Genomic DNA, 14867 nt, shown 5'->3' on the forward strand with positions numbered 1-14867 from the left:
TGAGGAATGATTGGTAGCAAGCTTTTTGGCTAGAATTTCCTGATTAATATAGAAGTTCTAAAGTGGTACTACTTATATCTATGCAGCAGAGCTGAAAATAAATACTTACCTCTTATTTGTTGTTTATTTGGAAAAAATCAGGTATCTGGATTAAAATATGTACAGCTTCATGGCTGTCATATTAATATTGCAACTTTGTATAATGTATTATCATGGGATTCAGTAAGGAACATGTTTTGCCTGACCACAGTGGCCATCATTGTGTCAATTACTGCACACGACTTTGGTGCTAACAACTGCGGGTGGAGGTGTCATTAGCAAGAAGAAGGAAGTATAGAACCTGCTTACAGGTCTGTCTAATGCTCCCAGGTGGGGATGCAGGGAGCGCCCCTAGGCACCATGGGGACCCTGGAGGTGCATTTTGAGTGGCCTTATGAGGTGTCTAATGGCAAGTGGCTGCTGTACCTCACGGAGATTCTTACCACGGGGACATCAGAGACACACTGCGTACCCCCTGGGAAGGTGGTCAACTTTCTGAACCTCACAGTAAGTGGAAAGGGCACCAGCACTTTCGTGTTTAGCAGAAACTGAAGAACCTACGTTAATATTTGATATAATGAACACACCAGTCATATTTATGTTGTAGATATGCTATAAATCAGTGGATATGTTAGATAAGGTCAAAGAGAATCAATTTCTTCTCTTTGCCATAGACTGAAGGGTTACATCTGTCTGTGGTATCTTTTTCTACATGCTGCCATTTCAGCTAGCCTGTTTAATGCTCTATTAATAAAACTTCCAATGGTTCTTATTGCATTTTATCAATGTAACTGTGATCTTGTGTTCTACTTTCTTATTATTTGAAGTAATATAATGTATAAAAATTGTTTAAAAGTAAAACAAGGTTTTTGGATACAAGTAAAGCTTCAGTTATTTTATGTGTAACTTTTATGACATTGGAAAACACATTTTTTTTGGTAAATTTGGTCCTGCTACAAAAACTTTCTTTAGTTAAGAATATAGGCTATGTTGTGTATCTGATAAATTGTTGATTCAAACCGTTGATTTAATAATAATAATATAAGAAATGAGAAAATTGTGCATGTGTCTGTGTGTGTGTGTTATTGGAACATAGTAAATAGAAGAATCGATTGAATCGCAGTATGGTGTTTGTTAATTGTTTATTATATTATTTACTATGGGTGTAAATGCAAAGGCAGAACAGCCTGTGGTCATGAAGATTGTCTTTACAAGTACGGTCATTAGAGGGGGCTCTTGAGAAAGCATCTTGTAGAGTCTCAGAAAATACAAAAAAAAAAAAAAAAAAAAAATCCAAGAAAGATATACTATACTTTTCTGTTATAAATTTTAGATTTTTAGATTTAAAAATATAATAGCAACCAAAACTTTTGCTATTCTTGTTTTTACTCTGTATCTTCTACTCCTTTCATTTTCAGTTGTCAGAAAATGGGAAGCAACGGCTCAGGAGGGAGGCAGAGAAGACCCACAGCAGAGAGCCACAATCATCCATTACTGGGAAGGCAACAAGAAAAACTTACTTACTGGTGAGGAACGCAGTGGCTTCGAACTTGATGGACTGGATCACCTTTGTCAGTCACTGTTCGCGAAGGCCCATACCCCCAGCGTACACGAATGAACCAAATACACAGTATGAACAGTAGTTTGCATGGATAAGATAGGTAGTAAGAGAGAGAGGATAAAACCAGTAATTTACTAGGGTTTTTTAAAGTCTTTACTGAATATGTTCAGTGATAAAGAAAATTACTCTTTAATATTTGCTTACAATATTACTATTCCTGCACATGGTGGTACAGTGTTTAGCACTGTTCTCTTCCGCTGCCTGAGTTGTTACGGTGCAGGTGTTTTTACTGGATGACTTCTGGTCACTGGAAAAAGTACATTTACATGTTGTATATGTTGATTAAGCAGAGATATTTTACGCCTATGGCTGTGTGTATTGGATTTAAACATTTTCGAGGTTGATTATGCAAATTACCCATTTATTCATAACAAGAGCACCTTAGGATATTAGTCACGCAGAGCTTTATGTATTTGCTGCCCAAATAAGTTACGTTTAGTTAAACGCAGTTGTTGATGTTGGGAAGACATGTTTTGGTGTGGTGTTTATCCTTTTTTCTTTGTTTACACTGCAGGCACTCCCTTGTCCTAATCTAATACAGGAAAATACAGGAGAGTAGCAGTTGTAATGCTGGGTGCAAAGTTTGCTGGATTGGCTAATTCACCAGATTAAGCCTTTAATCAGCCACTACTCCGGCATTGTATTTGCTTGCTTGTATATTTTATAATATTAATTAAATAAATAAATAAATAGATAAATAAATAAGAGAATTGATAGGAGGGTATCAAGATTTGTCTATCCTGTGTTTTATGCACCTACTTGAACGATGAACCTCGGTGCAAGCAAGTGTTAGGCAACAAACTAGGTTTACTTGAGTCACACGTCTGCAGCTATGTCTCTTTCTCTTAATCACGTATTGCATAAATTGTACTTTTGCCGAGATGTTCGTCACTTTGGACAAAAGCGTCTGCTAATTGAATAAATGTAGTGTTACGCAAATAGCTCTATGGTGATTGCAGTGAAATATTTATGTAAAGAGTGTAGACAGTTCGGTTTTAGTAAAGGGCTGCTCTCATTTAATAGATCAGTTTTCCTACAGTTTAACACTGTGCTCTCCACTAGCCAGATAAACCTGATATGTCACAATTGTGCCATGTCAGCAGTGAACCTTTCTCGGTCTTTTTTCATGTCCTGGTTTTAAATGGCCTTTCAGGACTGTGAAAAGGGTACTGCTCACTGCCAGAAGTTCTCCTGCCCTCTCCATAACATGAGCAACGTTGCAAAGGTGATTGTACGGACACGGGTGTGGAATAGCACCATGCTGGAGGTAAGCCCATTGAAACCACTCAATACATGCAGCTTTTTGCAGCCGGATTTTACACAAATATACACACACTGACTGAAACCACTTATCCCAAGTGGGGCCACGGCAAGCCGGAGCCTAACCCGGCAACACAGGGCACAGGGCTGGAGGGGGAGGGGACACACCCAGGACGGGACACCAGTCCGTCACAAGGCACCCCAGGCTGTGCTGCCACACACACACACACACACACACACACACACACACACACACACACACACACTTGTCCCATATGGGGTCGCGGGGGAACCGGAGCCTACCCGGCAACACAGGGCATAAGGCCGGAGGGGGAGGGGACACACCCAGGACGGGACACCAGTCCGTCACAAGGCACCCCAAGCGGGACTCGAACCCCAGACCCACCGGAGAGCAGGACTGTGGTCCAACCCACTGCGCCACCGCACCCCTCCCAGTTCAATTCAGTGCAATGCAATTCAATTTATTTTTATAAAGTGCTCTTCTCACCCTGTGACACAGCGCTGAATAAGACATAAGGGCAAAGAAACAAAGAAAACATTTGACTACAGACTGGTGTAATACATAACCATGGCGACGGGCTATGTCTTATCTTTTAGGACTATGCCGATGCTTTTCGAGTGCAGGTCAAAGGCAAAGCAACGCTGAAGCTTGCGACTAACATATCAACCATCAAGATAATTTCTGATACCAGAGAGGTTAGTGATTAATACTTAATAGATTATTTGCATGATTTTCTTGGAAACCCTCACTGTGTTGACAGTTTTTATCTTGCTGATGACGATTTGTAGACAGCTGTTCATTAAACAATATGTTATGCAGTACAGACAAACTTTAGGACAAAATTTAGTACTGAAATAGGACTTAGGAGAGGTTTCATACCTGAGATAAACCTAAGACCTTCTCTTGACTTAACCTTGTTATCTTAACACTAAACTGTTCTCATGTCTACTTCATTATTCTTAGAAAGAAGGCAATATTTGCAGAAATCCACACCATAAAAAAAAATATTTTTGTTTAGAGTTCAGACTTTGGAACAAGTGGACTGGCGAATAAATGTGTTTTGACACACTTGCGCTCAGTTTCCTATGTGTCTATCTGTGTCTCAATCTGGAGCCTCTTGATATCAATAGTGGGACACATTTAGAAACTATTTAAAAACAACTGACACTATGGAGTATATTTGGACTGCACAGGAAGGTGTTGAGAGTCAGAGCAAACAGGCTTTCTTCTACCATTCAGCTGATTTGTCAGCCTTTGTGATTCAGAAGGTTTGTGGTCTTTACATCTATAGGCTTGTGGGTTTAAATCCACAACTGGTCTGTGTAGAGTATATGTGTTGTTCCACTGTTTACATCAGGTTCTTTTCATATTTTAAAGTGTGAACTGGTGACTCGAGTCTAAATTGTCCATTTTTTTGTGTGCGTCTTCATGTGAGGAACTGCCCAACTGCTGAATGGAGATCTCACTTTATGGCTTGTGCCTAGTGGACAGACAATAGATTCAAATGATCATAACCATAACTGGATGAACACTTAGGATAAATAGTTACTGAGATTTGATGCTTTGGATTGATTTTTAGTTTTGGGAGCAGGTAGCCATTCATTTCATACTACATTACGACCACATATCATTTCTCATGGATGTAACATCATCTTGGGGAGATTCCATCTTCACATTGATGGTTTTTTTTTTCAGTTTGATGGCTTGGCAATGAAAGGCTGTGCCTTGCTTTGATTTAATGACCTTGATATAATCATTACAAACAATTATTAATATTAACTATGCTCATTGTTGAAATGTACCTATTTTTAATACTTTTGATTCAATTACTCCCTCCACCCCAGTTTACCCTGGATATTGACCCAAATTTAGGGGTTGAAAAAAAATATGAGGCTCCCTTGTGGATTATCATCTTGGCTGCCCTGGCTGGTGCTCTACTTCTGGGCCTGATCGTCCTCATACTATGGAAGGTGGGAATCCCTCTACCCCCTATTCTGTGTCATTCATGTGACCTTTGCCATTGTAGGTTTGTTGGAAATATCCTTCTGTAATTTAGATGACACACGCAATGAAACCCTTTCTGCAGAGTGGATTCCTCATCATCACTATTTAATGGTCAACCATCTGGAAGATCTTTCTCTAACAGCCAGACTGACTCTACTTAACCAGAACTGTACTTTTTAAAGTGCTTGATTCCTCTTTTAAATGACAGAATTTTTGAGCAACGGTACCTTATTAACAAAAACAGATACAGTTTTGCGGTATTCCTTTACAGCTAATTGGTGCCTGAACATAGCTAAAGTTTAACAAGGATGTTCCATGTTTGAATAATCACATGGTGTTATAGCACAGTGTTCTCCTGATGATGCATCTGTTTTTTGTCTTCACATGAACTTTGTGTACCTTGATAGGTTATAAGTTAAAACTGAGTATTTGATAAATGTATAGTATGTAATCCTTAAAAGATTTACATCTGAGTAGGTATCACAGAGTTTGACTGGCTTTTGTACTGTATCCGGATATCCAATTAGTAAATGACAGGAGTTTCACTTCTGATTGTCAGCCAAACCAGAAATATTTTGTGATCTGTAATAACGAAATAAGTCTTCCTGCAGAACTACAGGAATCTTCTGGTATGGTTAGGGTGTTTATGATCGCCAGTATGCATTTATCTTGTCTGACTGTGCTGTGTGATGCTCTCCCCATCCTCCCCACCCGATCAGTGTGGCTTCTTCAAAAGGGCGAGCAGAAGGCAAATGTACGAGGCTAAAGGTCAGAAGGCTGAGATCAAGATCCAGCCTTCTGAGACTGAGAGGCTTACAGAGGACCATTGACACAGGCTCCCTCACCCGGGGAGGAGGGGGGCTGGTTCACTTCATTGGGTTCACTGGTAATACCTTGCTAGGAGGTGCACCTGCGGTCTTCTCTAAGCATTAACTCAATGCACTTTTATAACTCTTTCCTTTCCATTCTGTCTTTTATCCCAGCCTTTCTTCCTCAATTAATTGTTTAAATACTTTACACTAACTTTTGAAATAATCTTTCCCTCTCTTTTCTCTTTAAACTTGGTAATTCAGGAAGATGGTATTTCTTTCACTTGACTAACTCAATTTTTCTTTTTAGCTGTTAGATGCAAAATCCTAATAAAAGACTTCATTAGGAGTTATCTGGATGTGAAAATGTTTAATGCACTAAAATGATTATTATGGGCAAACTCATGTGTCATAGGTAGTGATATGCATTTTCAAAACTAAATAATGATGACAACAGAAACAGAACCAAGGAGGACATTTGTAAATAACCACTGAAACATGCTCTTAAATGTCAGAAAGTTTCAGAATTTTTAGGAAACAGTGAAGGTTTTGAAAACCATAGCAATTTTGTTTTTGTCCTTTGTATTCTTGTTGACAGTTTGGCTTCTTCAAGCGGGCCAGCTACTACAGGATAATGCCAAAGTACCATGGTGTGAAAATCTGCCGGGAGGAGCGGTATCAATTCAACAAGGGGTTCTTGAGTGAAGAACTGGAGAAGAAACACTGGGTCACTCGCTGGACTGAAATGTAATGCTATTACTACTGATCTTGATGCTCATAGTTTGGCTGGGAGCATACCATTTTATGGGTTACATTGATTTTTCTCCATAAAAATCTGGATTTATACACTGGAACATGACTAGCCGTGTCCATTTCACTCTTCATTCCTCTTCTGTATTGTTTTTTGTGTCACTTTCATGAAACTTTGTTTCCCAGTGAAATGTCAACCGCAATATCTTTTAACACAATATATACTGTATATAGCGATGGATTCTGATCAAGCAACTGTGGTTCTTGTTGTTTTGTTTTGTTTATTCATCTTTGTTTCATGTAGCAATCTAATTTTAGTATTTAGAGTATCTGAAAGTATTTTAGTCTTTCAGATTGAAAAAAAAATTCTGCCTGATTCTTTCAACACATGCATGTACTTCCTATTTTTGAAAATTTTCATGAATTATATACGGATGTAGAATCCAAGTCCTACAATCCAAATTGCTTCTCCTTTGCTATTTTGATCCCTTCTTAGGATTTAGTTTTGATAGTGACTTGAAATGTTTGTCTTTTTCCTCCTATCCATAATTACTGAAAAGTTATTTACTGAATCACTGGCTTTCTTTGAATAAGTGATTTTATCATTGAAAAATTAGGTTAATCGTAGGGATTCATAATAAAATTAGAAACCAGAATTTCTGCTGTGGCATAGCTCTAGATCACTACTGTGTTTAGTGTTACTTAACACTTAATATCACTACTGTGTTAGTGTTAAGGGTCTTTTGTACAACATAATTTCAATGAAAGGTTACGGTTTAATTGCGTATCTGGTAGAAGAGTGAAGTAAAGTTCACGCTTGCTATGATGCACTGCTTTGACTGAAATATATGGTCATTGCCATGGGGTCCTATGTGGTTTCAAAAAGTGAAACATTCACATCATCTATACTCATAAAGACAGTTGTTAAAGTGGTTTATACATGTTTTTCTGCTTTGTATAACAAAAGCAGAGCAAAGATACTCATAATTAATATCTGTCATTTTTCTGCCTACAAATGCAGGCCTTTGTTATAATTAGGTAAACACTGACTGAAAGCTGTGCTAACTGGCCCAGCCATATGTCCAGTTGTACTGATTTTCTTGCATGTTGAAGATCGGCTTATTTCAAGAGACCTATAAAGGATTTGATGTCGTGATTGAAGCAGTGAAATAATGGGAAATAATTTGTCCTCGTTGCTAAACTCTGACAGCAATCTCTCCTTATAGCTCAGTGTACTATAATATGGCACATGCTAGTGTATTATGGCAAAAGATATTAATAAGTCACATGTAAAGATCAAATTTTTTTATGGAACAAACCAGTACAAACCCATTCATAAAACCATATATCAATTTCCATGTGAAACCCAATATATATGTTTAGGGAATACACTGGATGAATGCATGAGAAATGAGAGCTGGAATTTCATAGAATTATGTGAGATATTTTCTGGTGATTGTTTTCTGGTTTGAGCCATCTTGGGAAAAGATGACTTGAGTCTTAACAGTGAACAGAAAGCAGAGCCCAGAGTCTCTGTAAGTCTGGTGCACATGTATATAAGGGACATAATCACTTTAAAATTATGAGAGTAACAGAAATGATATCACAGATGTTGCCCTGGTGTAGTGTTTGAATTATGAACTGTAACTGCATCGGGATCTATTTTTTTTTTATATACATACTTTTATTTTATAACCTTTTACCTACTAGTGTAAGTTTTTGCATAACAGACATTAAAACCACTGAGACAGTCTCATTAAGAGCACACACAGTACAAAAAAGCTATAAAGTGTACAGTTGGATTTCTTAAAGCTTCATTGTGTAGACACTTTTCTGTCTGTTAGAGCTCCCTTTCAATAGGGTACTGCAACCAGAGGTACAAATGATCTTTTTTAAATTATTTTTGGGGGGTGGGGATTGGGTTAGATGGTACACTGGGTACATATGCACTCAAGCACATTCTCAGTTGAGTTTTTATGAAAAAAATAGGTATTTAGTGTAATTTCTTATGCCATTTCCTTTTATACAATGCTATTGTACTGTCAATAAAGTATTTTTGAATGAGTTATGAGATTTTTGAGTACTCATTACAAACATATAGTCGTAAATGCAGTATAACTATTGAATATTATTAAGTTATTACAAACTTCACACTTTGAAACACTGACATACTGTAAGTTTGGATAATTGATTGTTCATAGTTTTCTCTTTGGAGAAGTGTTTTTTCCCCATTCCGAAATGCCTTATTGCGAAAGAATCACTTTAAACATTACAAGGCTTGGGGGGTGAGGATGCTAGTCCATTGCAGGGATTCATTATTTAATTCATATTTCCTGCTCATAATTTCTTTGTAAGGGCAAAGTGAGACAGTAAACATATTTAATTTTATTGTATAAAGGCAAATATTTAGGAATACATTTTAAGTTTTAAGTCACACAAAATTTATACACAAAAGACTGAATATCTTCTTCCATTATTCAATGCAGCAAATAAATTACAGAACTGCTTCTTTGCATAGTCAAACAATTCTGACCTGAATTTTAAAAAAATTATAAGACATTCAACAGGGAAGCAGGTGGACATGAACCAAACATTCACAAATCAGCACTGATTCAGGAAGTGAAAGAGGCCTATAATTTATTGCTTTGTTCTGTGGAATCTAGCTTAATTATAGAGGAGGACTTTGCCAACTTCTTTGCTTTATAGTTCTTATAGCCCATAAAGATGGTTGCAAGCAGCAACACCAATCCCAGCACCAGTAGGACCCACTGGCCTGCCACAGCTGCAGCACTGTCTACACTTAATCCAAGGAAGTCCACTTTTTTCTCTTCTGTGCCTGGGAGTGAACACGAAATCAGCTGGTGTACAGCGTATGATTCAAATGCAAGAAAAATACACCCTTTCTTGTGAAATATAAAAATACAATGTAATAAATATATATTAAGTAAAGAAATTCAATGTAATAATAAAAGTATAATAATGGGCAGATAGCAATGAAGGGTATTCATTTCCAAGAGGTGTTATAACAAAAGCTCTGATGCCAGGAGAGCAGCTCCTAAACTAAGCCCGTATATACTTTTCCCTGTCTTATGGAAGTTATGCTTTTTAGAAAACCTTTTGTAAGGTGAATTCTCAAAAACTATTAATTTTAAGAATTTTTATGATTAATTACCATTCATTTCATGACGTTCCTCATCTCCAAAACCGATCAATTTATGTTAAAATATCAACAAATTGCATTAAAATTGGCATGTTTACTTCACTAGTTAAGATTAGTTATCGTAACAGGGCAGTTTCCCTTCGTCAATAACTCCGCAATATTGTATGACCGTCTATTTTTTCGACCTTTATTTTAGTGTACAGTTGTGTACGGAATGTACACTTAACCAGCACTCACAACCAAAACATGAATATTGTATTGTGACAGTGGTGAGGGGGAATTGTAAATTAGTTCCCTTAAAGCACCTTGCACTAACACTCTTTTTGTGCACAATTGAGTAAGTTTAGCCATTCCCAAATGTCCTGAGTAATTCCAGGTTTGCCTTATTGTGCTTTGTGGGATTTCTGGGGTGGGCAGCTGTGGATAGGAGCTGTGGGATTGGGAGTCACCGGCACAGGGTTCAGTCGTGTTTTGTGTTAGGTCCTATGCTGTCATATACATCATTCATAAAAAGTTCTGAAAATCCTTTTCTCCAGACCTTGTTTGCAGTAGTACCAGAGGGGAGTGATACAAAATGATGTTTATGTATTATGCAACAGAACAGTAAAGACAAAAAGAATCTATGAAAACAAAACGAATGAAATCACACTCATTAACCCAGCATAGGGTGAAGCGTAACAGTGAAAAATACTGCATGGTGCCTCTGTTCTTGCACTACTGCAGTGTCTTGGGTGTGCAAAATTCAACTTTGGTTTTCACAAAAGAAAGAAATATGTCATAACTCGAAGTACCTCTACTATGTTTTTGTTGTTTTCAATTAAGGCCTGCGCAGACATGTTGGGCTGACCAGTGATCATAGTCTTGCCTTCTGACCAAGGCTTGCTGAAGCCAAGCTCTTAACACCACACAGGATTTAGTGATACACTGAAACTTCTCATGACGTTGAATTCTAGTGGCAAAAATTGGCGTATCTTGGGAATCACTATATATCCATAAAATACATTGCTGCACAGAAAACATTTTATTTCAGATTTAAAAACAAATAGATCCTTTTCTCTTTCCTGTGTATCAGGATACCGATTTGTCCATTTCTTAGGTAATGGTTGTAATACAGTATATACTTCACATATAAAATAACGGGTCACATAAAATATGTGTGTTTGTGTGTGTGATAAAATAATACACTGAAAATTCAAAGAGTTAGAGTCTTCACTACACTACTTAAAATAAAACACTCTCTACAGTATCAAATGTGTCTAATGTTTTAAAACTTTCTTTTTTCCGAAAGGATAAATGAAAATTGTAAGTATAGAAGGTAAACTTACTTTGAGCGAATGGTTTCCAGTTATACTCAGGCCAGCCACGGACATCATTGTTTTTGTTGTTTTCTGTCTCCAGCCACTTGATGAGAGGCTGGAAGTATTCAATTAATGCCTGCGCAGACATGTTGGGCTGACCAGTGATCATAGTCATGGCTTCCGGCCAAGGCTTGCTGAAGCCAAGCTTCATCACATCTCTGCAGGATGACCATGGTATGAGTAATTGGACACCACAGCCATACACCTTGCACTTAAATTTACATTTAAATTGCACTGAAAAACTCACCCCAGTAGCTTCCCAGCGGCCTTTGATTGATAGATGTCGCAAGTGTGGAGTGGGCCAACATGATTGGCCGCTTGGCACAGGGCCTGGTGGAACTGGAACTGGATGACAAAGCTCACAAAATACCTGAGAGGACAGGGACACTTTCACTTTTACATCCAATTAACAAAAACAAACTCACAGTTGGTGTCCTTGCTCTGGTAATGTCTGACTGCTGGTTTCAGTGACAGTATTATTATCATTATTATTTTTTTTTTGCATACCGCTGTTTATATTTAAGATAGAAAAATTGTAATATCTAGTGGTGAAACAAAATTTACCAAATATTTACTTGGGCATGTATATACTTTGTTTACTAGTACACTGGAAAAACAAAAGAGGTTTAATGAGAGTTGAATAGCCATAATTGTGCATTTTACTGGAAATTTTAAGGGGAAAAAATATAAGGCTTTTGGGGTAATAATTTATTTTAAAAAAAAATAAACCCTAGGGTTGTTTTGTCCTCCTTCTTATAACATAGATAGTGCTTAAATTTTTCTCTATGATCTTGCAGTTTCACACAGTTAACAGGGAACAAGGGAGTGTTAATTCAACACAGACTTTAGCCCAATAGCAGTAATTAAAAAAAATGTTTTCATGACCAAGTGATATTTTACCTTGTTTGATTACTGAATTACATCCAGCAGTTATAAGACATCCAATGTGCAAAAAAAAAAAAAAAATGTAAATCCAAAAACAGAGTGCTTAACAACATCAGTGACACAGAAAGCATGCAGCAGATCATGTCTGTCATATCAATTTCCGCATCTTATCTCACTTCTACAACACTGACGAAACACACACCATCAAAAACTGCTTGTCCCATACAGGGTCGAAGGGAGCCAGAGCCTAACCCAGCAACACAGGGCATAAGGCTGAAGGGGGAGGAAACACACCCAGGACAGGACACTAGTCCATCACAAGGCACCCCAAGCGGGACTTGAACCCCAGACCCACCGAAGAGCAGAACCCAGCCAAATCCACTGCACCACTGACTGACAAAACCATGTGTCTCTATTTATTAGGACTAAAATAATTTCTTAGGGAGGGTTAAGGTTTGGGGGGACGGTGGTGCAGTGGGTTTGGCTGGCTCCTGACCTCTGCAGGGTCTGGGGTTTGAGTCCTGCTTGGGGTGCTCTGTGATGGACTGCTGCCCCGTGCTGGGTGGGTCCCCTGGGTCCCCTCCCCCTCCAGCCTTATGCCCTGTGTTGTTGGGTTGGGCCCTGGGACAAGTGGTTCAGGCGATGTGTGTGTTTGTGTGTGTGTGTGTGTGTGTGTGTATGTATATATATTATATGTTTTTTGTGATTATCACTATTTCTCTCAGAGATCATGTCACAGGCAGTTATTTTTGGGTTTCCTTGAAAAGTTGTGTTATGGGCTCGTGGTTGTGCTTTACTTTTCAAATTTGTTCATAATAGTTTTTTTCATTTTCACTTTCTTTTTATGGTATTTGACCTAGTATCTCGGTAGTGTTTTGTTAAGATGTTTAACACACACACACACACACACACACACACACACACACACACACATTTTCAGAACCGCTCGTCCCGTACAGGGTCACGGAGCCTACCCGGTAACACAGGGCGTAAGGCCGGAGGGGGAGGGGACACACCCAGGACGGGACACCAGTCCGTCACAAGGCACCCCAAGCAGGACTCGAACCCCAGACCCACCAAAGAGCAGGACCTGGTCCAACCCACTGCGCCACCGCGCGCCCCCGGATGTTTAACAATGGGCTCTAAATCAGACAGAAATCATAGGTCCTCCCATTGCTACCATCCACCTGTTCACTTCTGGGTCCAAGAAGTCCGTGCCACATGTGGCTTTCTGGGAATTTAAACTGTATTCTCATAAATCTACACCTTGACTTAATCTATGCATCTGAGCTGATGCTTCTGGCTACATCTTTGCAAAATAGCACTATAGTACCTTTTGCACATTAAATTGCATTATTGCTGCATTGTTGACATCATACCTGACATATGGGACATTGGCTGGTATGTGGAATTTTGAGCCCGGATCAAAATCCTCTTCACTGCGGGCTACTGGTGGGCACAGACCCTGATACTTCAGCCTGAAAGGAAAAAAAAACTGGATGCCAACTTTCTATCCACTGAAAAACAGGCAAAGAAGCTAAAAACACCTTGTGAAAGGACACACCTCAGATTCCACCACTCCTTGTTATAGTCCTTTTCAGAAATCCGCCCATCAAACACCTTCCACCTCCACTGGTCCATCAAGTAGCCGAAAGGCAGGAAGGCGATTTTGTCCAGAGCAATGCTCATCAAGTAATTAATGTCACTCTCTGTTGACCAGGCAAATATAATAATATCATTATTTCTTTTAATTTTATGACATGTTACTACTATTTACATTTAATTTATGAACAGCATAGGGTCACAACAACATTCAAGTAGAGGCAGTACACCAAATAATTCCAGATATGCCACTTCCAGGCGTGCTTCAAGTCTGCTGTTTCCTAGGCAAAAATTATCTTCTTCCACAACAAACTACAGTCTGCAGTCAATAATCCAGAGAGACTTTTCACCAACTTTTCATTCCTGTTCTGCCAGGAACCAGTAACTAGAGAAATGCTCCAGCATGAATATACCGGCCCAGATGGTCAATCCCTGCTGTTGTACAGACCATAGACTTCTAGTGATCTCAGAGATATAGCCACACAATGTGAATACATCTCTAAGGACCTTGGAAAGTTCCCAAGATCATTAGATATTGCTTTTTGGAGTTGGAAACTTATTTGGGACAAAACTAATCAACTTCTACAGGCCTTGCTTCCCAAGGCCCTAGAGAAGAAACTACAGGAAAAGGAGGAGTGACCTGGGAGGCATCCTAATTCACAGGATTTGAAAAGGCAATGCAGAACAGGCTAGTAGGAGCTATTATAAGTACAGTTCCTAGTGCAGTGGAAATGTCAAAGATCTTGGATGTTTGGATGGCAAAGTCTGGCGAGGACATACATGAATACTTAAAAAGGTTGTGAGAAGTGTTTAGCAGACACCCAGGAATGAAGTCTGAGGGTGATGGGAGTGGTTGTCGACAGGAATTACCACTCAGGAATTGCTGAAACATCTATGTGTAAATGGGTTGCAACTGAAGTTAGCTGAGGACGTGTGTACATATCACAAGGGTTGAGATCAAGCCCAAGGAAATAGCTCTAATCTAGCAGTTGTAGTGGGTACAGCAGCACATCTGTACCATGCTGGTGAAACTAGGGATCAGTCCTGTGCACAACAGTTGCAAGGAACTTAGTTGAAGGCCTTCCAATGGCAGCCTACGGAGATCGTGGTCAGGCTAGAGGAGGAGGATGTCAAGGAAATCTGAATCAAGTGACTTCAGGGCAATATTTCCATTGTGGCCAAATGGGCCACTGGGCTACACAACATCCCCCACAGTGCCCATCTGCAACAACAACAGTGGCAACTCACCCCTGCTGCATTTCCCCTAACAACACATTTTGTAATCAGTCTGCATAGGATGAGGCATGAGAGACATCAAAATTACTAACCTCTGCACCTGGTCTAACCGCTCATCCTT

The 14867-nt window shown here is 39.0% G+C and overlaps 2 protein-coding genes across 2 annotated transcripts in view; one reads left to right on the forward strand and one right to left on the reverse strand.

Moving 5' to 3' along the window:
* itga3b (integrin, alpha 3b) overlaps positions 1–6825 on the forward strand; it is a 45247-nt gene extending 38422 nt beyond the window's left edge. Inside the window, exons 20-25 of the mRNA XM_029249427.1 lie at positions 370–546; positions 1458–1565; positions 2814–2927; positions 3539–3637; positions 4787–4912; positions 6354–6825. Of these exons, the coding sequence (XP_029105260.1) occupies positions 370–546; positions 1458–1565; positions 2814–2927; positions 3539–3637; positions 4787–4912; positions 6354–6506 (777 nt within the window). The 3' untranslated portion in view covers positions 6507–6825. The remainder of the gene's footprint in view (positions 1–369; positions 547–1457; positions 1566–2813; positions 2928–3538; positions 3638–4786; positions 4913–6353) is intronic.
* A 1972-nt stretch (positions 6826–8797) lies between these two features.
* Positions 8798–14867, reverse strand: part of ace (angiotensin I converting enzyme (peptidyl-dipeptidase A) 1) — a 33499-nt gene continuing 27429 nt past the window's right edge. Inside the window, exons 21-25 of the mRNA XM_018741861.2 lie at positions 13473–13617; positions 13288–13386; positions 11271–11393; positions 10991–11181; positions 8798–9341 (exon numbers count right to left, since the gene is read on the reverse strand). Of these exons, the coding sequence (XP_018597377.2) occupies positions 9136–9341; positions 10991–11181; positions 11271–11393; positions 13288–13386; positions 13473–13617 (764 nt within the window). The 3' untranslated portion in view covers positions 8798–9135. The remainder of the gene's footprint in view (positions 9342–10990; positions 11182–11270; positions 11394–13287; positions 13387–13472; positions 13618–14867) is intronic.

Source organism: Scleropages formosus, chromosome 25 (genome assembly GCF_900964775.1).
Source record: "Scleropages formosus chromosome 25, fSclFor1.1, whole genome shotgun sequence".
Lineage (NCBI taxonomy): Eukaryota > Metazoa > Chordata > Actinopteri > Osteoglossiformes > Osteoglossidae > Scleropages > Scleropages formosus.